Source organism: Pogoniulus pusillus, chromosome 2 (genome assembly GCF_015220805.1).
Source record: "Pogoniulus pusillus isolate bPogPus1 chromosome 2, bPogPus1.pri, whole genome shotgun sequence".
Lineage (NCBI taxonomy): Eukaryota > Metazoa > Chordata > Aves > Piciformes > Lybiidae > Pogoniulus > Pogoniulus pusillus.
Window position 1 is genome coordinate 659,414 of NC_087265.1, and position 24,448 is coordinate 683,861.

The following is a 24,448-nucleotide window of genomic DNA, read 5'->3' on the forward strand; positions in this document are numbered from 1 at the left end:
CTGACAGAAGACAGATCTGAGACCAGTGTTCATTACTAAGGCTCCTCTCTTTGTTAAATTGATGGGCCAATGATGTTTTCCTAGTTGGCAGAAAAGATTATTCTACTCTTTCCTAATGCAGGCTGACAAATATGCCACAGTGCTGACAGCTCGATGAAAATTTAACCTGCTAGAGCCTGAACTCCATTTTTGCCACTCCATTTAACCTGACTTTTACTACTGTTAATAGCTCATTGCCTATTGATACACAGACTGCTGGCACCTAAAATACTACTAATAATGACATTGCATCTGTCTTGTTTCATACATTACCCCCAAGAACAGTGTAACAAACAATGCCATGAGGTTTGGTATCACGGAACCAGAGCACCGATTTATGTCTGCACATCATCAGCCAAGACAGAATCATAGAAGGGTTTAGGTTAGAAGTGACCTCAAAGCTCAGCCAGTTCCAACCCCCTGCCATAGGCAGGGACACCTCCCACTAGAACAGGTCACTCCAAGCCTCATCCAACCTGGCCTTGAACACCTCCAGGGAGGTTGTGGAGCAGAGAATCACAGAATGCAATCAAAGATCACACGCTGTAATTCTGTCCTCCCCAACCTCACTGCAAAGAACTTCTTCCTAACATCCACTTTCAATCTCCCCTCTGCCAGTTCAAACCCATTCCTCCTCCTCCTGTCATCACAAGACCTTGTCAATAGTTCTTTCCCAGCCCTCCTGGAGCCCCCTTCAGATCCTCGAAGGCCACTCCAAGGTCTCCTCCAAGCCTTCTCTTCTCCAGGCTGCAGAGCCCCAACTCTCTCAACCTGTCCTTATAGCAGAGCTGATGCAGTCCTCTGAGCATCTTGGTGACCTCCTCTGGACTGCCTCCAACAGTTCCACGTCCTTCTTGTGTTGGGGACTCTAGAACTGCATACAGGACTGCAGGTGGAGTCTCAGGAGAGCAGAGTGAAATGCACTTTCCTTCCATCTTACAAAGAAAAATCATGCAGGGGATGATGACAGGCATCTCAGTTCTACTGTGTTCAGTTGGGGTTTGATTTCAGAGGCTGCAGTCACTCCTAGCTTGCCCATTTGATTTGCTCTATAGTGGCAATAACTTTAAAGTAATCTTCAGAAGTTGCTAATCAGTATTTTAGTGCACTCAAGATATGCAGGTGATACATTTGGGGAACTGAGTTGTTTCTCTCAAGCTCCTATTGATGCTGTTTTGGGTAAGGACCAGAACACTAAGCAGACGAACTCTGCTGCTGCTGCCGACACAAGGGAGCAGTATTAGGTGCTTTGTAGGACCACGGAGGGGGTTTTGAGCTTACAAAAGAACACAATTGTAGGAAAAGAGCAGTGGGTCTGGAAGCTCTCTGAAAGCCTCAAAACTGAGCTAGTCCAGGTGAGTGCTTGTGCCAAGCCACCGGTGGCTTGTGTCAGGGCTCCACACCGGGGCAGTTTCAGTGTCAGCACTGGGTGGCTCCAGGCTTTCTGTAGCTCCACTTTGCCTATGTCACTCCGCAGTACTACTGGAGGGGGCCAGGCGGCACTGTACCAACCTGCTGCATTATCCTGCCTGCTGGAGTGCCCAGCAGCCCCGGCCAGGACCACTACTACTCCTCCGTGTGGCTGATGAACCCTAATGAGCTTTGCTGAATCGGCAGTGGTGGAGAGCAGCTCTGTTACTGCTATAATTAGCAGGTGAGCTGAAGGGGCTCTGCCTCGACAGACAGACCTGCACTGAGTGTGGAAGGGAAGAGAGCAGACCCATCTGAAGCAGCTGCTCAGACAGGTTGTGGAGTCTCCTTCTCTGGAGACTCTGAAAACCCACCTGGATCCGTTCCTGAGTGAACTACCCTGGGTGATCCTGCCTTGGCAGGGAGGTTGGACTGGATGATCTCTGGAGGTCCCTTCCAACCTCTGCAGTCCTGTGATTCTGTGATCTCAAAATACTGTAGGTGAGTCTCAAAGGCTGCTCTCATCAAGGTTGGTTGTCGTTCTGTCCAGCTCCAGAGCCCTCAACACAGGAAGGACATGGACCTGATGGAGCAAGCCCAAAGGAGAGCCACAAAGATGAGCAGGGGGCTGGAACACCTCTGCTACAAGAACGGGCTGAGGGAACTGGAGGTGTCCAGCGTGGAGAAGAGCAGGCTCAAGGGAGACCTAATAGCAGCCTAGAAGTAGCTGAAGGAGGCTACAAGAAGTCTGTAGAGGGACTGATTGCAAAGGCCTGCAGGGACAGGACGAGGGGCAGTAGTTTGGAATGAGAGCAGAGAAGACAGATTGGATATGAGGAACAAGTTCTGCTCCATGAGGGTGCCAGAACACTGCTATGGGTTGCCCAGGGAGGTAGTTGAGGCCCCATCCCTGGAGATATTCAAGGTCAGGCTGGACAAGGCTCTGAGCGACCTGATCAGCTACACCCCAGACCAGACTGCCTCAAGATCTGGCTAAATACCACTCCTCACCTATCCCACAGTCCTCATCCTGATGAGAAGATGATGCAGCATCACCCTTTAAGACTACTGAGACTGATGTGACACGAGTGAAGTAACGAATCCCTGACTGGCTGTGCTCTCAGTATGCACCATCACATCCCTCAAACAACTTTTTGTGCTTACAACATGGATATAAAATAATATTTTCTTTATCTATAATTATTTCCTGAGACTATCAAATCAATTTTCCTTTAGTGAAAAGGAAAACAGTAAGACAACAACAATAACTTTGGCTCATTTTGCTACAGACATCACAATATTGCGTAGTTGGAGGCATCCTGAGCAGTTAGCACGGCACAAATACTCATCCCGTTTGAGTTAGATTAGTCAACGTGTCCAACACACTGCAGCTCCAGCACCTCTGCATCGAGCTGTGAGGAGAAATTAAGTGCATTTTCACAGCAACATCCAATATTTTCCAAATCCCCATTAATTTGGCTCACTAGAAAGTATTCATTATTATACCCTAACTTTTAATTACACGTCTCAGATGTGTACTTTTAATTAACTGATGACATTTTCTTTCTTCTACCATTGTAGTTCAATACAACTGTCATAAACTTATAAATTTTAATTAAAGCTGCCCCAATCTCCAGCTCTGTAGTGCTCACACAGGAATTTGCCAAAAGGCTTAGCAGTAAGTAAACCAACAGTGAATAATCCCTGAATTGCCAGTGGGATTTGTTTAACAAATTAACATTTGTGTGCAGATAATGAGGTTCTACAACTTAACACATTCGGCAAAGATTTAGCACAGTCATGTTTTATAAATTGAGTAATGCTCTGCAATTTACTTCATTAGTTACCACATTCCTGTTGTAAGTTAGGTGGGGAAGGAGAACAGGATTTACACATGCACTGGAACACGCAGGGTGACCAGGAAAGGGTTTCACCTGCTGCACCAGCCAGGGCACCCCTTGACAGCAACCCAGGCTGGGAGATGACAAAATTAGAGCAGCCCTCCAGAAAAGGACTTGTGGATGCTGGTAGGTGAGAAGCTGGGCTGCACCAAGAGAAGAGATTCTACCCCTCTCCTCTGCTGAGACCTCACCTGGAGCGCTGTGTGCAGCTATGAGGTCTCCAGCACAAGAGAGACATGGACTTGATGGAACAGGTCCAGAGAAGGGCCACCAAGATGATCAGAGGGATTGAGAACCTCTGCTCTGAGGACAGGCTGAAGGAATTGGGTCTGGTCAGCCTGGAGAAAAGAAGACTCTGGGGAGACCTTAGAGCTGCATTTCAGTATCTGAAGGGGACCTACAGGAAAACTGGAGAGGGACTGTTCAGAATGGATTGTAGCAGTAGGATGAGGACAATGGTTTGAAACCAGGGCAGGGCAGATTTAGATTGGACATTATGTGGAAGTTCTGCACAAGGAGGGTGGTAAAATACTGGAGTAGGCTGCCCAGGGCTGTGTTTGAGGCCCCACCCCTGGAGACATTCAAGATCAGACTGGATGTGTCCCTGGGCAGTCTGCTCTAGTTGGAGGTGTCCCAGCTGAGTGTAGGGGTTTGGACGAGAGGACCTTTGAGGGTCCCTTGCAACCCAATGCAACCTGTGAAGCTGTGAATGATTTTATTGGTAGCAAAATATGACAAAAGGTTTGTTTTCAGGATCTCTTCCTTGGGTTTTGAGCCAGAAGGCAACAGTAAGGAAGTTCCCTGTCTCCAAGGAAGCGCCTAGCAGCAGGGACTCAGCAGAGGCTCAGCTGCCTGTGGGGCTAAACTTGCTGGCAGCTCCTAAGCTCTGAAAGGCTGTGGGTGCAGAAGGACACTTAGAGCACTGCAGAGCTGCCCGAGGTGGGTAAGAGATGAGCACTGAGGAAGAGTCGGGCAGGCTGAGATGACGCCGAGTCATTGGTGTTTTGGGTTGGTGCTCGCACAGCTCTCAGCTGCCAGAGAGAGAACTGCAGCACTTCTTTAAGAAGGACAACCTTGGGAAACTTTGTGCCACTCAGCTGTGTTGGGTTGGTGAAGCAGCTGAGTGATGAACCCGCACTGGAAGTGCTGCTCTTTAACAACCTGCCTCTCAGCGCTGCAGCCTGCGTGGTGCTGTGCACAGACAGAAGAAATTAAGGCGACCTTGAGCTGAATTTCTGTTAACAAAGTAATTATGTTCTCTCCAGGCTAAACGTAAAATGCAGCTTACCTCTGGCTGGTGGACAGATCAAAGTGCCAGGTACCATCACCCAAGGCAAAGCTGCTGAAGGGAAAGCATAAGCCCTGGTAACGAGGCACCTTTTGTTCCTGCCCCTAGCAAGAGGCAAGCTGAAGTTCCAGCTACACTGGCCACTCTCAGACGAGCCTGACAAAGCAGGGCAACCTCCGAGGCAGCTCTGCCTTGAAGGCTGAGACCGCAAGAAGGAAGTGGGTGAATGCTGCTCCGATCTGGATTCCACAGCCTGGTTTCCAGCTGGGAAGAGCCTGCAGCCCCTGCAGCTGAAGCACTTGCGGCGTGCAGGGACTCAGTGGCAAGCTTGGCACAGCAGTGCATGTGACTGGAAAGAGGAAATGGTTGCTGCAAAGACAACAGAGGAATGAAACTTTGGTGACCTAATCACAGTTTTTGATGCTTTTGAGGTGTCCTGTTTCAATTTATGGCCTGATAGAGTCAAGAAATCCAGTCTGATAAGAAAGACATCTCTTCTTAATGGCATATTTAGAGGGCGCAGGGGCAAGGCAATGAGATATGGGAAGTTTGATCCGGCATGCTGGGAGGAGTCAAGGTGATGTGGAGTGATAGGTGGCCTTTGTCCCCACATCTCCAGCACATGGAAGCTATGGCAGTGACTTTAAGGTGTGGCTGCTCCCCTGAACTGGAAATGGTAGGCAAGAAAGCTGGTTAAACCAAAATACCTACGTAAAACTCTGATCCAGGCAGGTGGACACAGTACAGCAGAACACTCCTCTCAGCAGGTCTGCCCAGTGAGAGTCAGCAGAGCCAGCTCCCTGCTTGTCCTGGCACAAGCTTTAGCTGCTCTTGGAGATTCAGAGTCTCAAAAATCAGGCATTTGAAGAGTGAGATGTGGACTGTGGTGACTTCCATGCTGGCTCTGCCAACACAGTTTTGGTGCAGGCACACCAACGATGTATCTGTTTGAGCAGAAATAAGGCTCATGCCTGCATCTGCAGGCCCTCTGTAGCAGCTGGGGGCACGATTCACTATTTAGTACACTGTAGAATCCACTCATCTCTCTTCTTGCCTCACTGCTGACCAGACCTACTACGTGAACTATTTCAGCAGATTGCAAAAGAGAGACTGCAAAAGCTGGACTTAGCAGCGGGAAATAAAATCATGTAAAATAAAACAAAACACAGGTGATAGCATGGCTGTGTGAGCACAGCAAGTGGCAGCTCGTGGCAAGAGAGCCCTATGGCTACTGCCAGAAGAAAAGGACTAAACACAACTCTGGGACAGAGCTGAGTTCTAAGAGCTGCAGTAACTAACTCTGTGAAGACTTCTAGTCCCACCAAAGTGTTGCTTAAATGCCAAGCATGTAGAGGTGCCAGAGTAAACACTCTTGGATGACAAGGAAGATTTGCACATCATTTAAATCACCCATGACTTACTTTAATTCACTTGCATGTCCTCACTAAACATGTATTGATCTCACTGCATTGATAAAAATCTCTGCTTATCATTTGTGTCAGCAGTTCCACCAGCTGCTAGAAGCACTTTCAAGTACAATTAATCAACTTCAAGTACAATAATTCTCATTTTCTCATGCTCAGTCACTATTAGTGATGTTAACGATGAACAACATTATTAACCCTCAAGTACTCGGAGGTGAAGCATCCTCTGTTTGGCACATGGCACACTGATGGATTTGCAGCCACTTACATTATTGCCATCACATCTCAGCAGATAGCAAGAGGCTCCACAGAAGCCAGCACAGACAGCGAAGCTAAACTACTACACTACATAAGCTGGAGTTAGCAACTAAGGGGAACTAAAGAAAACTGGGATCTAAGCCCCCTTTGTCCCAGAGACTAAGCCACCTAATCGTGTGTCACAGGGAGCTCCCTTGCACTAACTAGTCAGAAGCTCCCTCAAGCCTGTACTTTTCCTTCACAGATCAGGGGGTTGATGACTTCATCACACAAGAGAAAATTCTTCCCACCATCTTTAGCAGCTGACAGGCTTCTGAGAAGAAGAGATTAGACAGCAAATTCTTCCCCAGCTGTCCTACTTTCCATCAAGTATTTGAATATCCCTTGGAGCAGAAAATGGAATTCAACTTGCTTCTCCCCACATTAATACATTTTAGAGTACTTCTTATCACACTTTCTAGCCCAAACACTAATTGCATTATAGAAGCTGCAACAGCTTGCGTGTCAGGGACAAAGACCTACTGTCAAATCCTCACTTTCTGACAGTTCAGGTCATCTCCCTAAAAACAATTTCAAATTCCCTCGGGAAAACAAAGGATCTGAGTTCTGATCAACCAAATCTTCCTGGGAATCAGAGGAGTTAAATGCTCATTTTTGTGAATTTCAGTGAGACAAAGGTAGAAAACTGAGGCCACACAACTCTGTAACTCAAGGAAATATTTCTGTGTGTACAGGCAAAAAGTCTAGAGGGAGAAGTGAGATAAAGAGAGAGCAAGATGTAGGTGCTTGGTCCAGATGTAGCCTCTCTGGGCCTCACAATTTACAGTTCCAATTCTACACCTCAACATGTGATTCCCTGTACTGCCCACTCACTTCTACGCTCCTTTTGCCAGGGTGCAGCTTGATTCTACCAAACCAGCAGGCACATGAGTGAAACCCACAACTCAGAGTGAGTCAAGTGTGACTTGCATGTCACTAATCACAGGCAAAGCAAGTGAGTTGCACCATGAAGAAGGCACCAGAAAGAGGGAACAAAGACAAACCATCTGCTTTAAGGCAGGTAGGGCTTGGAAGTACTCACCGAGCAGAGAGGCTCCGCAGGTGCCTCCGTTCTGGCAGTAGTTGTAGCAGTGGTTGGTCTCACACCTTTCTCCAGAGTAACTGGGCCAGCAGTGACACCGGGGGTCCCCCTTCTCATTGATGATGCACTTCCCCCCGTTTTCACAGGTTAATTTGCAAGTCTCATCTGCAGCAAGAGCACAGAGACGCTGTCAACAGCCCCATTTCCTAACCAGCAAAACAGGTCCTTGTGCCGTGACCAGAGCTGCACATCTCTGCCAAGCAGGGATCCCTTCTCAAGATGGAGGAATTAACAGTTTATGCCCACAGTGTCTACTGAAAAAGAGCCAAGGTTCTCATTTGTCCTGTATTTGTTGAGGTGTAGCACTGACACAGGCACACCACAGCCTCTCTCTGGATGTTTTGAGACACACATTGCACTTTAAGTGCAGAATTTAGGCAGGCCTCAAGCTGAGTCATTCTCTCCAGCAAGGCCTCTGCAGAGCCCAGCAGCGTAGCTGTGTTCATGCAGCAGACTTCTCTTCAGATGTGCCCAAGTGTCTCTTCCCTGCCTGTAGTCCTTGTCCTTGGCAGGGTTTGGCTGCCTCCAATCACAGGCAGTGCTGAGATGATGCAGACAGGTAACTTCGGATCCAACCTGCTCACAAAACTTCTGGGGTCTGATCACAGAACCACCGAATCAGGCGGGAAGGGACCTCAGAGCTCATCCGCTCCACCCTCCCCACCATGCTCAGGGACACGTCTCAGCTACACTCAAGGCCTCATCCAACCTGGCCTGCAACACCCCCAGGCAGGAGGCAGCCTGGGCCAGACTCTCACCACCCTCAGAATCAACAACTTCTTCCTCAGCTCCACTCAAACCCTGCTCTGCCTCAGCTCCAAACCATTCCCCCTTGGCCTGCCTCAGACATCCCCATGAAGAGTCCCTTTGCAGCCTTCCTGGAGGATCCCTTCAGCTACTGGAAGAAAGACTGAGCTGACCCTGACACCAGAGCTCACATGTACCCCAAGGGACTGCCTGGCACATCTCTCCCTCCGGTGGTTCACAACAAACACATCAAATCCCACCGACACTTCATCTTTGGTAGCCACTCTGGCTATATGCACCTGGTGCAACAAAGCTGCTTTGTGGGTGGGAGTGTGAGGATGGCTCAGTGTTTTATTTATTGGCGTGGTTCATTAAGTCCTTTGATGTTCCATGAAGCATTCTTCAGTTACTCATTACAGAGGCTGTTTAAATGGATAATGTAGCATAGCTTATTGGAGAGCAGGGCTATTTTTGTTTTGCTTATCTTATCTGTTTTACTTATCATTAGTCAGGAGTTTATAGAGCAGAACTTGGTGAGACTGAAGTACAGACTTCAGAAGACAGTTCAGTACAGAACTGAAGTTCCTTGCTATGAACCTTACCCACAGCACATCACAAACATGTTATAGAGCAGAGCCACAGAAGTTGATAGAAAATTTGTGGGGGAAAATAAAATGAGGACATTAATACAGAGTGGGAATTAAAGACAGGAAAATAGCATCAAAGGAGGTTCTCCTGCCCCTCTGCTCTGCCCTGATGAGACCACACCTGGAACTCTCTGCCCAGTTTTGGGCCCCCCAGTTAAAGAGAGGCAGAGACCTGCTGGAGAGAGTCCAGTGGAGAGCCTGAGGGATGGTTGAGGAATGTGAACATCTCTGCTATGAAGAAAGGCTCCAGTGGTAGTTTTCCTTCACTCATTCCGTTGTTGATAGTGTCCTCCCCCAGGCACACACACATCTTTTACTGGCATTTCTGTAACAACCTTTTCTTTCTAGAGAAGAATGCATCCCACTCCTTTGCTGCTTCTCCCCTTTGAAATACCCACTGGTCTGGGCGGCTAACGGGAGAGGTGATAGTAGAGCTCTGGTGAATGGCATTCTCTGGGACAAGAGGAGTGTCCCCACCCTCAGCAGAAAGCACCCAGCTGATGGGGCAGACAGGTACTTGTTCTTGCCTGCCTTTCAGAGAAGGCTGCCGCTCATCTTTCACTGAGCTGAAGGCACCTACTGAAGACAGAGTGCAGTTGCAGCGCTGTGGTAAGGTTGCATACATCTTTCTGTCCCTCCAGATGAGGGCCTCGCTCTCTGCCAGCCTTCTACGTGCTGAAATCTATCAGAACAAGCTGTAAGTCCCATGTGTTGCCTAAGACAGATCCTCTTGCTTTCCCCTCCATATATTTTTATTTCTTTTGAAAACTGTTTGCTCCACAGGTTGGGATGGAAGAGAAGAGCTGTGAGGGAACATTAACCCACACCTGCCACAACGTAACCCACTTCCTCCTGCTCTGGGCAAGAGCAGTGCCAACAGGAATGTCTTTGCAAAGGCAGCAGATCCTGCTGCCAACAGGAGATCGCCGTGCCTGGAGGTGTTGAAGCAAAGCCTGGAGGGGGCACTTAGTGCCATGGTCTGGTTGACTGCATAGGGCTGGGTGCTGGGTTGGGCTGGAGGAGCTTGCGGGTCTCTTCCAACCTGGTTGATTCTATGGTTCTGTGACTGGTCTCAGGAGCCAGAGTCCTTGAGCAGCATACCAGTGCCTTCCATCACACCCATGTCAGTGCCACCCCTTCTCCCCTGGCAGTGGGAGCTGGTGCAAACCAGGTGTAAAACACTTGGTAGCTGTGTCCCTATGATACTGGTAGATGTCCAGCCAAGGGTAGCAAATGCTCCATTTCCCCTGGTTTTGCCAGAGCACAGCGTGGCATATATGAAAGTTGGCACTACAGGTGTCTTGCACACAATGTACTCCTACCTAACAAACTCATGTGTGGTTCTTGTTCTTCAGATTGCTTTATTCTCCAACATCAGTCCTGAGAGCAAAAAGAAAGGCTGCCAGACAGCTTTGTCAATACCACACTACAATACACACCACAAGGCAACCAATACCACACCCTATACTAAAACCCAGTCAGGCTAATTCAATATCTAAAGACTAGGCAGCATAAATTGGTGAGATTTTCTCCATGACTTTACAGACAAATTAATTTAATGGCTAAATTCAGTACTTGAAGTACTGAGAATCTCACCAAGATGTGCATTATTTCCACTTCTCAGCCTGGATCTAAGCATTTGAAAGCCAGCCTAATGAGTTCCTACTTCTCATGCACATGAGAAACCCTGTTCTGTGTTTTCTAGAAACTCCTGAATTCCAGCAGTCCACCCACCTCAGATCTGGCCTCAGTCAGACTGGGAATGGTTAATAATCTTTGTCCAAGGAAAAGGTCTTTTTTCCCTCTACAGCACAGCAAGAATTTAGTAGCTCTTTCACCACACAGTCTGGTTTCTGCTCCTTGGTATTAGCCGTTAGAGATGTTAGTGAAAGATGTAATTTTAGATAAATAGATTTCAGTTGTTGTTCTTTTTTGCTTGTTGCTTCAAAGTTATTACTCTTTGCTCTGCTGTTCTTATAAGCCCCTGGCTGCAGTCTAAGCAAAGGTGTTTCCTGATGGCCTTTAAGGTTGTTTTTTTTCTCTCCTGCCTTGATAATGTTTAATTTGGAACCCAAAATGCTTTAGAGCTTTTTAGCCTTCTCTTAGTCCACATCTAAAGCCATTCTCTTTGAAACATCCTCTTGCATCATAGAATCAACCAGGTTGGAAGAGACCTCCAAGATCATCCAGCCCTATCTATCCCCCAGCCCTAACCAGTCAACCAGACCATGGCACTAAGTGCCTCATCCAGGCTTTGCTTTAACGCCTCCAGGGATGGTGCCTCCACCACCTTCCTGGGCAGCCCATTCCAATGCCAATCACTCTCTCTGTGAAGAACTTCCTCCTAACATCCAGCCTATACTTCCCCCGGCACAACTTGAGATTGTGTCCCCTTGTTTTGTTGGTGGTTGCCTGGGAGAAGAGGCCACCCCCCATCTGGTTCAGTTCAGCTTAGAGGCCATTTTTCACTTTTAGGAATCTAAACAGTTGCTACCAGTCAAGCATTTCATTTCTTCCCACATTGCTTCTGTTTCAAACAGGTGATACACAGCTCAACTCCACGAGACCCCTGACTGCCCAGCTCCCTGCAATGCCAGCAGCTGACCAGCTCTTTGGTTTTTGGTTCTCCTGCAGGTCCCAGTACCTACCTAAGAGGCTCTGATCGATGCATGTTCCATTCACTAAGGATTTTCCTTCTGGACAAGCACAGGTGGCACCAGAAGGGTTGAGTAAGCAAATGAATTCACATGTCAGGTCCAAGCATGGGTTAGGCACTGTTTAAAACGACAAAATAGCAAAGATGCTGTGGGTTAGTGTTTAGCTTGTTTTCAGAATTACACCGTGCTCTAGAACTAGGGAAAAACCCAAAGAACCAGACAGGAAATCTCTGTCACACCTCCAGCTCCCAGGATCTCAGCAGCCTGCAGCTGCTGAACACGCTCAAACAGCAGTGCAAGACTCATGCAGGGCAGAATATACTCCAGCACCAAAAAAGTGTAGTGGCAACAGACAGACAGAAAGCTCCTCTGGCTGTGGACAAAGGCATTTGTATTCAGCTCTCTCCCCACTGTTTTAGAGTTCATCTACACCGCGGGCACACAAGGCACACATCTGTCCAGCGTCCTTTCGAACGAGAGAAGACGCATCAAGATCTCTGAGCTGAGGTGATCTGGAGGCAGCAGACAATCTACCTGCTGCTTGCACAGTCGGGCTGGGGCCTGTGTTTGCACAACTGCCTTCTGTGCTCCCTCCCCAGGGTGAGCCTGCTCCATGTTGAGCTTCAGGTAGTTATGCTTACTCACAGTCCATTTGTTTGTAGCGGTGAAAAACCAAGGCACTTTTTGCTTTAGCAACATCCACACTGAGATATTCCACCAGGCTCCTGCCAAATTTGTGCACCTTAAATGCGCCATTTTTGGGGCCTGCTCCATAGATGTAATCCTCAAAAACGTCAATTCTGTGTGGATGCAGCAAACCTGAAACACAAATGAACAACAAGCAGCAATGTATCTGCTCTGCTTCACACAACAAACAACTTCAATAATGACTTCTACTCTGGTTTTGCAATCACCACCTCAAGACGTCAGGATTCAGACATGCTTTGTGCCCACACAGACTCTAAAAAGCAGCTCTCTTAGTAAGAAATCATCTTTCAAGCAGCTGAAGTCCCCAGCTTTGTGTTAGCATTCCACACAACTCACAGATCACAGGTGTCAGGGGTTGGAAGGGACCCAAGGAGATCATCCAGTCCAACCCCACTGCCAGAGCAGCACCATACAGTCTAGCTCAGGGCACACAGGAACGCATCCAGACAGGCCTGGAAAGGCTCCAGAGAAGGAGACTCCACAACCTCTCTGGGCAGCCTGTGCCAGTGCTCTGGGACCCTTCCAGGCAAGAAGTTCCTCCTTGTGTTGAGCTGGAACCTGCTGTGCTGCAGCTTCCATCCATTGCTGCTTGTCCTATCCCAGGGAGCAGTGAGCAGAGCCTGTGCCCCCTCTCCTGGCAGACCTCAGATAGGTATAGATATTTACCAAATCCCCTCTCAGTCTTCTCCTCTCCAGACTAAGCAGCCCCAGGTCCCTCAGCCTCTCCTCACCAGGCAGTGCTCCAGTCCCCTCATCATCCTCATAGACCTCCACCGGACCCTCTCCAGCAGATCCCTGTCCCTCTTCACCTGGGGAGCCCAAAAGGCAGTACTCAAGAGGAGGTCTCACCAGGACAAAGTAGTGGCAGAGAAGAACCTCCCTTGATCTGCTGGACACACTCTTCTTAATGCACCCCAGGATCCCCTTGGCCCTCTTGGCCATAAGGGCACACTGCTGCCCCAAGGGCACACTGCTGTCCTCAGAGAGTGGCTGATTATTAAAAAGCAGGGAAATCCTACAGCAAAAGCCAGCTAGATATTGGAAGGCAGCTCTAAGCCCCCCTGGAGCCTTCTCCTCTGCAGGCTGCACCCCCCCCCAGCTCCCTCAGCCTGTGCTCACAGCAGAGCTGCTCCAGCCCTTGGAGCATCTTGGTGGCCTCCTCTGGACTCACTCCACAGCTCTGTGTGCTTCTGCTCACGCAGACAATACCCTGAAGCATCTCTAACACCAGCAATACCTGTTATCTAACAATGACAGCTTTTTGCTGGCACAGCTCCTCTGAAGAGTGAAGCTCCTGCCAGATGAACTAGAAGGGAAATGGACTCCCCATACCTTGCTTGGTGCTCACGGAGACGACCGAGTCGGAGCCATCAAACAGAACACTGCCGATGACAGAGAGCTCAAAGTCTGCCCAGAACAGGCGCTGGCTGAACTGATCCACCACCAGGCCTGCACAGCAGAGAGAAGCTCAAATAGCTATGGAAGCCCTGACACACAAACAGTCATGGCAGCCTTATCCCCTTTGTACTCTTGTGAACACAGAACAGGGCCACAGTAAAATTAAGCCACCAGGATGGGAAAGTAAGGAGAACGAAACGTAGCATCTGCTTAGGCCTGCCCTGGAGGCAGCCCTGCCTTCCAGCTTCCTTTACTTTCTCTTCCAAGGTCAGGACCTTTCCAAACCCATTATCCTCAGCAGGCAGGGATATAAACCAGGTGGGAATTAAACATAGCCTCTAATCCTGTAGTTTGCTCCACCATGTCAGCAGATCTCCCAGCAGCAGCGACCACAGGGCAAAACCAGACCTTCAGATCTCCTCCAGCCTTCCTAACCCAGCCTGTTTTCCACGAGTATTTAATCATCATCCTTGTCTTATCTCCAGTACTTCCCATGCATCCACTACTGCAGGGTGACTGCAACTGCATCAGTGCTGTGAGACTTGCACAGGTGTTGGCAGCTGAATGTGCTCACAGCCATAGCAGAGCAAAAGCACAGCTGTGGGTGACTGGGAGCAGACCTGAGAGCAGAAGACAGCTGCCATTGTGGTTACCCAGCCCCTAGGCAACAACAGAACTGGGGGCTGGCTGACACCCAGTCAGGCTCTGCTGCCATCCAAGCAGATCTGGACAGGCTGGAGAGCCGGGTGAAGGGGAAGCTCATGGAGCTCAGTATGGACAAGTGCAGAGTCCTGTCTCTGGGGCTCTGGTACTTCAGCAGGAAATGTCAAGGCTTGGGCTCTTCCTTGCACTCGCTCTACAAAGAGATGGACATGCATGAAATAGCTGGGGAAAAATGAAGAGCCTCCACAAATGTCTGCCTTCTGCCAGGAAGCAAGGGAAGAGGGCCAAGGAAAGATGCCACAGGAGCATTTCCAGGCAGAAGGTGCAGAAAATGAAATAGTGTGGCAAGGCACCAGTGAATTCCCTCTTTGCAAAGCCTGCTCATTTGTGGCAGCTCTGCTGATTTCTGTACTCCCATTCCTCTTGCCCTCCTAAGGAAACCCAGCTCTGGCTAAATGCCTTTATGAAACTGTCTGTCTATGAAACACAGCAAGGAAAAGTTTGTGAAGAAAAGCTGCAGCAGCCTACTTTCTTTCAGGGCAGAAGGAAATCCCTGCAGTTTCAGATGCTTGATACCATTGCTGCCTACAGCATCAATGCAATTCACTGACTCAATACTGATGCTCCCTCATCAGAAAACCACAAAAGGCTGATGGTGTGCTGACTGCCCTTTAATGACCAGGGAAGTGGTGGCTGGCTCTGTAGGACACAGCCCTGGCAAGCAACCAGCCAGCTGATAGGAACCCAGAAAGCACAATTTCAGCAATTAGAACTCAAGTCAAAGATTTGTATTTCTGATCTGCTCAGAGTGGTTTGTGCAGGAGTAGAGCAAAAACTGAGATCAGCTGAAGCTCTGCCGCTTGCCAGGCTAACCCGAGGGCTCCTACAGGGTTTACTGCTGGCTCCACGGGCTTTATCATCGCTGTTGTGCTTCTTGCTGACCTAAGGAGCATAACCTTCCCCTCCTCAAAGCTTTGCTCATCACCTGTGTGATTTCGTAAGCTGCTGCATTTCAATCTAATTTTGTCAATCAAAAGGCTTCCTTAAGGGCTGACTGTAATCTGCAAGCCCATCTTAGCCTAGGACACAACAGTCTGTGAAATGATTCCCTGCTGCTGTGATAGGGGCAGCTTCTGAGATGCTGAGGTATTCAGATGACATCCTCTTGAAAGAAGCCTGTGCTGCAAGAGATCTACACACCAAAGTTGGGCAACCTGTAATCTGCAATGCAACAACAGCAAATTGTCGTTGTAAGCCTGGAGAAACATCAAGTACTGCATGAGAAAATAGGTCATGGACAAATCATCGGTGGTTTGGAGACAGGATGCTGCTGTTTGACAGGGCCCCATCTCCTTCTGGATTTACCAGCAGCTCTCTGTCATAAGAGTTACTTGCACCCTGCTGGAGGAGTCTGAAGGGCAATGCAGAAGATCTCAGCATGCACTGTCAAGCTTCAAACTCGTTCTGTACAATTCAGAAACAATTAAAGCTGCTGCTTCTTTGAACGCCTGACCCTTGGTTCACACCACCCTGCAGTGTGTTCTGGACTCTAAGTACGACAGGCTGGGAGGTTTCCTATGCATTCATAGAGCTGCGTCTCACCACTGAGTGGTGTTCCCTCCCTTGACTTTGCTTGTTCAGTGTTGCTGAATAAATCCCATTTAACTGATTCCACATAGAGTCCTTGGCTATTGCTTTGGAAAATCCTGGCATGGAGCTTTGGTACATCTTAGTAGGACTTCAACTTCTGCACCATTTGCAAACAGAGCAAGCATTTGATTAGTTACTGCCTATGAATACCCAGCCTAGAAAGCTGAGACTGGAATTCAGCCAATAAATCTACCCCGAGCTAGCAAGTGCCACTCAGTTTGGCTAAGTGGATCAGCTGCATACCTGTAGGCCTCTGCAAGTTCTTCTGCACCAATATCCTGCGCAGAGTACCGTCCATGGACGACTCCTCTATGTGAGAGCGGTCCCCAATGACAGTCCAGTACATCATCCTACAAGTGTTCAACACACAATGCCAGTTGGATGCCTACACAGAACCTCAAAACACTACTGTTAAATTATTCTGAGCCTTTCAGCCTGCTTGAAAGACAGGAGGTGACTGAGCCTGGTTTACTACAGCTAAACTGAGCGGGAAAGCTAAGGAGGAAACGACTTGGGGGCCTCAGAGACCTGCAGGCACCATTCTATTTCTCTTACTCTGCAGCTGTGTGTTAATGCCTGAAGGAGAGCAGTGCCGAAGCATACATACCCCTTCCTAGGGTTCACAGCGATTGCGTACGGCTCTCCTGCCATGCTGCTGAGGAGTCTCGTACAGTTAGGTCCATTCAACTGTCCTACATTGATAGAGTATCTCAGGCTGGTCCAGTGGGTGGTGTAGTAGCTGAACCAATGCATTCTGGAATGATCAGTCCAGTAAATGTTCCCAGCAACCCAGTCAACAGCAATGCCCCGAGGCCTTTTGAATTCTGGACACTGAAAGGAACAGATGTTACAGTCAGATTTACAGAGGTGACCTTTCACAGCAGCTGCACAGCCACACACTTATGTAACGTTGCCCAGTTAAGTAACTCGGACTTCTCCTACTGTGAAGTACTTAAACAGACTGCACTGGGAAGACACAAATCCCACCTGCAGGAGAGAGGCTGTGCAAGAATTAAGTGACAGTTCTGCTGCATGGTGACAAAGCTGCAGCGCTGTCCAACGTGGGAGAACACGGCAATGGCTCACAGATGTTGTCTCCAGTCTAAAGCTACCTACACTGAGGATTAACTACTACAACCATTGACACTGAAGCAGAAAAATGTCCACACTCTGGTTCAAAAGGGAAGGAAAAGGAAGAATTAAGGTTATAGAGCCACTGGAGTCCATGCAGCACGAACCAGCCCAAAGCCCTCACTGCAAACAGGAGCATTAGGAGGGATGGCTGCTGAGCAGTCTGCCAAGGCTAAATAAAACCACAGCATCCAGAAGGGATCACAAAATTACCTCTGCTAGTATGCAACTGCAAGGAAATTTTAAACTGTTTCTCTTCCCTTGCTGTTCAGCGGCCCTGTGTTCAACAGGGTAAAAACTAGAGTCAGTGTGACACTCAGGTGTGCAATCACACAGCCACGGGACCCTGGAATGGCTCAGGCTGGAAGGGACCTCGGGGCTCATCAGCTCTACCCTCCCCACCATGCCCAGAGACACCTCTCAGCTACACTCAGCTGCTCAAAACCTCATCCAGCCTGGCCTGCTACACCCCCAGGCAGGAGGCAGCCACAGCCTCCCTGGGCAGCCTGGGACAGACTCTCACCACCCTCACACTCAAACCCTTCCTCCTCAGCTTCAGGAAAGGAGGCTGAGGGGAGACCTTCTGGCTTTTGTACAACTGTCTGAAAGGAGGGTGGGTCAGGTGAGGGTTGGTCTCTTCTCCCAAGCCACAAGCAACAGAGCAAGAAAAAAATCACACAATCAGTCAGGGTTGGAAGGGACCACAAGGAGCAGCCAGTTCCAAACCCTCTGTCATAGGCAGGGACACCTCACACTACATCAGGCTGGCCACAGCCTCATCCAGCCTGGCCTTAAACACCTCCAGGGATGAGGCTTCAACCACCCCCCAGGGCAATCCCTTCCAGCCTCTCACCACCCTCATGCTAAACAGCTTTTTCCTAACATCCAGGCTGAATCTCCCCATTTCCAGCTTTGTTCCACTCTCCCCAGTCCTGTCACTCCCTTACAGCCTAAAAAGTCCCTCCCCAGCTTTCTTGTAGCCCCCTTCAGGTCCTGCAAGGCCACAAGAAGGTCACCTGGGAGCCTTCTCCTCTCCAGACTGCACAGCCCCAACTGCCTCAGTCTCTCCTCACAGCAGAGCAGCTCCAGCCCTCTGCTCATCCTCATGGCCCTTCTCTGGACACCTTCCAGCACCTCCATAGCACTCTTATCCAGGGGCTCCAGCACTGGATGCAATACTCCAGGTGGGGTCTCAGCAGTGTGGAGCAGAGGGACAAGGTCACTTCCCTTGCCCTGCTGCCTACACTGCTCTTGCTGCAGCCCAGGCTCTGGTTGCTCTCTGGGGCTGTGAGAGCAACACTGACAGCTCAGACTGCGCTTCTCATCCACCAGCACCCCCAAGACCCTCTCCTCAGCACGGTGAAATGGCCTCAAGCTGCACCAGAGGAGATTTAGGTTGGATATGAGGAATATTTTTTCCCCTTGTGGGTTATCAGGACTTGGCTCAGGCTGCCCAGGCCAGTGGTGGAATCACCATCCTGGAGGGGTTTCAGAGAGACTTGGCTGTGTTCATGGCTGGACTCCGTCATCTTCAAGGTCTCTTCCAACCAAAACATTTCTCTGACTCTGTGCCTCTATTTGTAGTGTGAATGCAGCTTATCAGAGGACCTTCAAGAGCCAGATGAGCTAAATACACAGGCAGCTGTTTGCCTCTCTACCTGGAACGGCATCAGGTTAAATTACGGACAATGATGTCAGTCCCCTGGCAAAGGCAGGAAGGGAATGCTGCTGAGCTAAAATCCAGCAAAGAAAAGCCTGAAATAACTTGTTTTCCTCAGGTGCCAGAGCTCCCTAATACCACAAGACATTCATAGTCTATTCTCATCATAACATAAAGGTCACTTCATTCTCTAGGTGAAGTAACTTGACTGCAAGGGTGAATTTAGATAGTTCACTGCTCAGAAACCTTTAATTCAGCAAGAACTGCCACAGAATGCATGTTCTAAGGATACAAAGAAGCCTGCCTTTCTTCCTGTTACAGCAGCAAAATTAAACACCCCACCCACAAAATAGTATTTATTTTGCATCAGGGTCACAGCCATTTGTTAGAAGTTACGCCAAAATAAATAGCAGCATCAGCAGAGACAAAATGAGGATCCTGGCAGCAGGTACCACAAAATGTAGCACTGGGCTGCACCAGCCTCTTGCCTGTGTTACTTTACCCAAGCAGCCCTCTTGTAAAGGACAGGACACCCGAAGGCTATCCGTAGATAAGCACCCCTGGATGCCCAACCCAAGCTCCTCTGAGCTCTGGCAATATTCAGGCAGCCCCTTGCACCTGGGCACCCCCACTTGGGGGTCAGTGGCAGCAGCCCCCGAGGCTGGAACCAAGCCTTCTTTCTGAAGCAGCTGGAGCAGCACTTATGGCCAGCACAGTCCCTTGCCTGCCTTTGGACTGGTCCAGAACCACCTTGCACAGAAGGGCTGCTTCTGCTGGGACCTGGGAAGCACACAGCAGGGGACACCACGAAGAGTGAGAGATGGCCCCCAGAGAGAGGGTGGTAGAAATAGATGAGATAAAGGGACATCCTCAAACCACTCTGAAAGATGGCTGAGGGGCTTATCAACAGTGATCCTTTCTCATCCTTCTCAGCTGCACAGACATGAAATCCCAGTGCTGCTGGGCTGTATATGAGACATGAAATGAATGAGGAGAGAGCCAGGAGAAATGGAAGACAGTCATCTGGTGTAAGAGACTAAAATGAGAGAGTGAAAAGCAGTAGCTGATGCCTTGACTGGAATTCTCAGCTGTGCTCATTAAGTTCCAGCTTAGCTCCTGCTTATTTCTGGTGTCTTATGCATCTTCTCATGCTGTCTAGGAAAACTGCTTAGTGTAAATGAGCTTTTACCTAATAGCTTATTTGGATTATGTTAGCTCTGCATACAGAATCACGATGCAAATACAGGAACAAAATCCCACCCCTCCCTCCCCACAATCATTTCAGCCTCCTTTGATGCTCCATGGAACATAATAGATCTTATTAGGAACACAGTGGTTTGAAGACTCTCTGCACAACCACAGCCCAGGTCAGCTTGACACCCTTTGAAGAGAACTGCTCTCTGCTGGGAAACCTTCCTTAAAGGTATATAACTAAAAGAGTAAACCATAAAAATAAGTAAAAGGAAACAAACAATCAGAAAATAGAAAAGAAGGTAGCCCCAGTTTGGATTCAGAAACCATTAGATCTAACAGCAGATTACAGACAAATATCTAACCTCTAAAGCTGAACTTGGCTGCAGAAAATAGGTTAGGGATGTAGCAGGAACACGTCACTGTGCTTTTTACCACGGGCAGACTACAGGACATCTAACTCCAGCAAAAGCACAAGTAAGCAAGGTCTGCTCTCTTTACAGAGGGTTCAGTATGGCATCGCTGTGCAACAGAATACAGCAACAGGCTTTGGTTGCTTAAAAGCTCTTTGTTTAGAACAGCACATTGTCTGACCAGATGCTGCTAGGGCAGTGCACATAAAGCAAAGCCACTCTCAGCAAACTGGTGGAATTCTGCTGTGCAAACCAGAGACTCTCCTGCACAGCTGAGCAGCACAGCAGTGCTAAGATTTACCAAAGCATCACTGCTATTACACTCCAACCCCCCAGACAGCTGATTCCAGAAAGAAAGCATCTACTTAACACAGAAACTACCTTCACACAGAGCTAGAGATTCTAGATGGAACCAAAAATTAATGCTGCTTAGAGCAGTCTGGAAACTGCTTCCACTCACAGGTGCAGTGAAGTTCCCTGGGCTCTGGATAAGCACTGGGAGTATCTCTGTGGATGTGTCACCAGAACAGTTGAGGCCCTTGTTGAGCTCTTACACCAGTGGATTGGAGCAAGCAGCTCATGTCCTGACTGGGTGCATTTCAAACCCTGTGCTTTCCTTTCCTGTTATGAGGTACAGTTAATGTTCAGCTTTGTGCCCTCTTCCATGCCAAACAGCACTCAAGTGTGAAGTGGCAAGTCTGTGCTGAGTACTCCCCTCAGATAACTGCTGTGTCTCCAAGGACCCAGGCAGTGCACACCTGCAGCACCAGTTGGCACCAGTTCACTTAGAGAGGCTTAACCCCAATGGACACAATCTCTCTGCACCTGCCAATAAACTCTGAAGAGTTGATATTTACTAGTGCCTGTAATGCTTCCATTTGTACCAAGCTTAAACCCCTTTGCACAGAAAGAAAACCAACCTCAAACCCAGAAACCAAGAGATACTTCAAGCTATTCTCTGAGGAAGGCTCTTGATATGCTAATTCCACGGAGCACTTTCAGTGGAGATGGATTTTTGCATTAATGTAATTACCTGAAAATGCAGGTGACTTTGTTCAAGTTTACTGTCCTGATTTGCATATCAAAGTCTAGCTGTAACAAGTTCCAGTGCAACCTTTGAAAACTTAGCCATTAGAAAACCTGGGTTAAAATGAAGGAACGCTCAAGCCTTTCAAGCCCACATTTAAGTGGGGACGTCGCAGCCACGGCTGAAGACAATTAACCTGCTGAGCAATTACACACAAGGCAACCACACTGGAGGTTTAATGGAATAATGCTGGGAAAATATTCTGAGCAGTTTAATCATGGAATGGCTCAGGTGAGAAGGGACCTCAGAGATCATCTGATCCAACCTCCGCAACACGGGCAGCGACTTGGCTGCTCAAGGCCTCCTCCAGCCTGGCCTCGAACGCATCCACATCACCTCTAGACCACTTGGATAATACCACTCTCAGACAGACAATCAGAAGAGGTTGTATGATTGTTGTTGTAGACAATCAGAAGAGAAAAGCACGCCCCTCCCCCGGAATCTGGGTAATGCAATCTCTGATTTGGGTCACTTACTATCAGGCCACTGCTACTCTGCCTCCTCTCTCTGTCGTGAAGTTTTCGGTAGAAAATGCCTCCCGGGTTGAACTGAGTGCTCCAGACAATCATGTCTCCTTGAAAATATGCATCCAGCCCAGTTATCCTTGAGTTGTGCTCAAGATGGGAGATCTGCTGATGCACATCACTGTAGTTGAATGGATATGCAAAACCCAGGATGTCAGTGTCATTAGCAACATAGAGAACTTGATCTTCAGAGCCTAGGGATTATTGTAACGAAACAAAAATAAGGTAAATGTCAACTGCTGCAAAATTAGTGGCTTTCACTCAAGTACCTTTTTGATGCTTGTCTGATATAAATTGGTATCTTAACGTTATTTGGATCATTGGAGACTGCCAAAACACACTCTGAGCAATAAAGGCAACTCCTCAGCCTCTGAGGAAGACCGTAAGTGGTAAGAATTGACTCAGTACTGAGAGGAAAGGTAAAGCTGAGTGTTCCTGAGGATTTCTGAGCACGACTCATGAATTATTGGTCCCAAAATAAATTCTAGATGCAAGAGCTTCACGTTTCCAGCCATGCACAACACAAATCATTTAGTGCTGTCTCTCTAGTTGGATTTCTCTAGCCTTACCTTTTGCTATGCAGCTGTTATTCCACTCCTTATAATTTTTCTCGCACGCACATTTGTATGAGCCCTTCACATTAGTGCAGTGCTGGGAGCAGACACCAAACACCAAGCACTCATTGACATCTGCAGGGAAAAGAATTGCAATTGATACACCTACAGTTTAACACACTGTTCAACAATCAGAGAACAAACCAGGGGAGGAGGGGCTCATAACCACTGGCATATCCTGCAGCAGTGAGCAGCAGCCCATTGCACTTATCACTTAAGTTATTTCTGCTGCAATCAACTTATCTCAGAAGGAGTTTTATTTCTCCATCCTTGCCGTGTCAACTTATTATCATTAGAGACTGAAACCAGCTTTGAGAATTGAGATGTCTGTTCCAATCATCTCCAGCCTACCTCTGCACAGCAGAGCTCCATGCAAAGCTCTTGCGTGCAGCTTTTTGTCCAGAGCCAGGCACTGCGGCTGTGGTAGGCAGGGATGGACTCACTGTGCTGGTCCCACTGCAGCCATCGCTGCCTCTTCCTGCAAGTTCCTGCCCAGCAGCAAGATGATTTCCCAGCCCATTCCTTGGGGAGCCAGCTCTGTGCTTTCTGATCAGCTCTTCCATGATAACAACTGTGTCATATTGTCTGACAGCACAGTGCTGTATATACTCAGACTGCATTTCAGAAGGAATTCTCAATCTGTTTATTTTCATTTCAGTTTAATTTTATGCAGCTTCATTATTTTATGCCTCTCAAAATATTCTCACATGCACCAGTCACAATTTAAATGGAGAATCACAGAATCCTAGAGTGGTTCAGGTTGGAAGGGACCTCAGAGCTCATCTGCTCCAACCATGCCCAGGGACACCTCTCAGCTACACTCAGCTGCTCAAGGACTCATCCAGCCTGTCCAGCAACACCCCCAGGCAGGAGGCAGCCACAGTCTCCCTGGGCAGCCTGGGACAGACTCTCATCACCCTCACACTCAACTTCTTCCTTAACTCCACTCTAACCCTGCTCTGCCTCAGCTCCAAACCACTCTGCCTTGGCCTGTCTCCAGACACCCTCAGGACAAGCACCCTGCAGCCTCCCTGCAGGACGCCCCCTTTAAACATGAATTCCAAACGCTCAGCTAAATAACCTCCCAGACCTTAAACCTCACATTTACTCCTTAAATCATGAAATGATTTAGTGGTCTGACCTAAGCCTTTCCACATTCATCAACGTTAATCTTTGATAACCTCTCCAAGTAAAACACACAAACCTACATCCTACACATCTCTTCAGTTTCTGTCCTTGCCTTGTTAATCTCATAGATGTGAAGCATTTCTCACCCTGCAGAACTCTCTCTGTGGTAGGTATCTGCTTCTCCAGTAAAGCAAACTGACCACTTACCCAGCTTGGGCCATGAGCTTACCCAGGAGGCACTTAGTGCCATGGTCTAGCTGACTGGAGAGGGCTGGATGATAGGCTGGACTGCATGATCCGGGAGATCTCTTCCAACCTGGTTAATTCTGTTCTGTGATTCTATGATTCTATGACTGGAGGACAGTGGTCTTCCAGTGCCCTAGAGCAAGGGCTGCTGGCAGAGCTGTGTACCTTCACACTGCCTGTTCCTCTTGTTCCTCTGGAAGCCAGGCTTGCAGCGGCACAGCAGGGATGTTGCCGTGTGGTTACAGAAGGCATCATCTCCACAGGGATTCACGTCGTCCTCACAGGTGTATTCCGTGACACCTAAACACAAACCCAGCGACTCAAACCCACTGACAGCTTTGTGCCAACTGCTACAAACCAGGTCTGGACCAGAAACAGCCCATAAGGCTTTCCTCTCTCTGCTAAAGAAGTGGAATGGCAGCAATTGCACGAGGTGCTCTACCTGCACACACCCATCACCTGACAGCAGCTCACTGAGACACTTCATTTCCCAGCAAGAGTTCAACAGCCAAATTTATCCTGC

General features: G+C 48.6%; 1 protein-coding gene across 7 annotated transcripts in view; it reads right to left on the reverse strand.

Annotated features, from left to right (window-relative positions):
* Positions 1 to 24,448, reverse strand: part of LRP1B (LDL receptor related protein 1B) — a 646,717-nt gene that overhangs the window by 34,874 nt on the left and 587,395 nt on the right. For 4 of the 7 annotated variants that reach the window (XM_064154536.1, XM_064154527.1, XM_064154516.1 and 1 more), the window contains 9 exons: positions 24,091 to 24,225; positions 22,507 to 22,626; positions 21,890 to 22,131; positions 16,539 to 16,762; positions 16,175 to 16,281; positions 13,553 to 13,669; positions 12,158 to 12,331; positions 11,504 to 11,629; positions 7,402 to 7,566 (listed from right to left, as the gene is read on the reverse strand). In XM_064154536.1, the coding sequence (XP_064010606.1) occupies positions 7,402 to 7,566; positions 11,504 to 11,629; positions 12,158 to 12,331; positions 13,553 to 13,669; positions 16,175 to 16,281; positions 16,539 to 16,762; positions 21,890 to 22,131; positions 22,507 to 22,626; positions 24,091 to 24,225 (1,410 nt within the window). Of the gene's footprint in view, positions 1 to 7,401; positions 7,567 to 11,503; positions 11,630 to 12,153; positions 12,332 to 13,552; positions 13,670 to 16,174; positions 16,282 to 16,538; positions 16,763 to 21,889; positions 22,132 to 22,506; positions 22,627 to 24,090; positions 24,226 to 24,448 lie in introns of those variants that run through there. The other 3 variants (XM_064154546.1, XM_064154548.1, XM_064154549.1) reach the window with 3 other exon arrangements.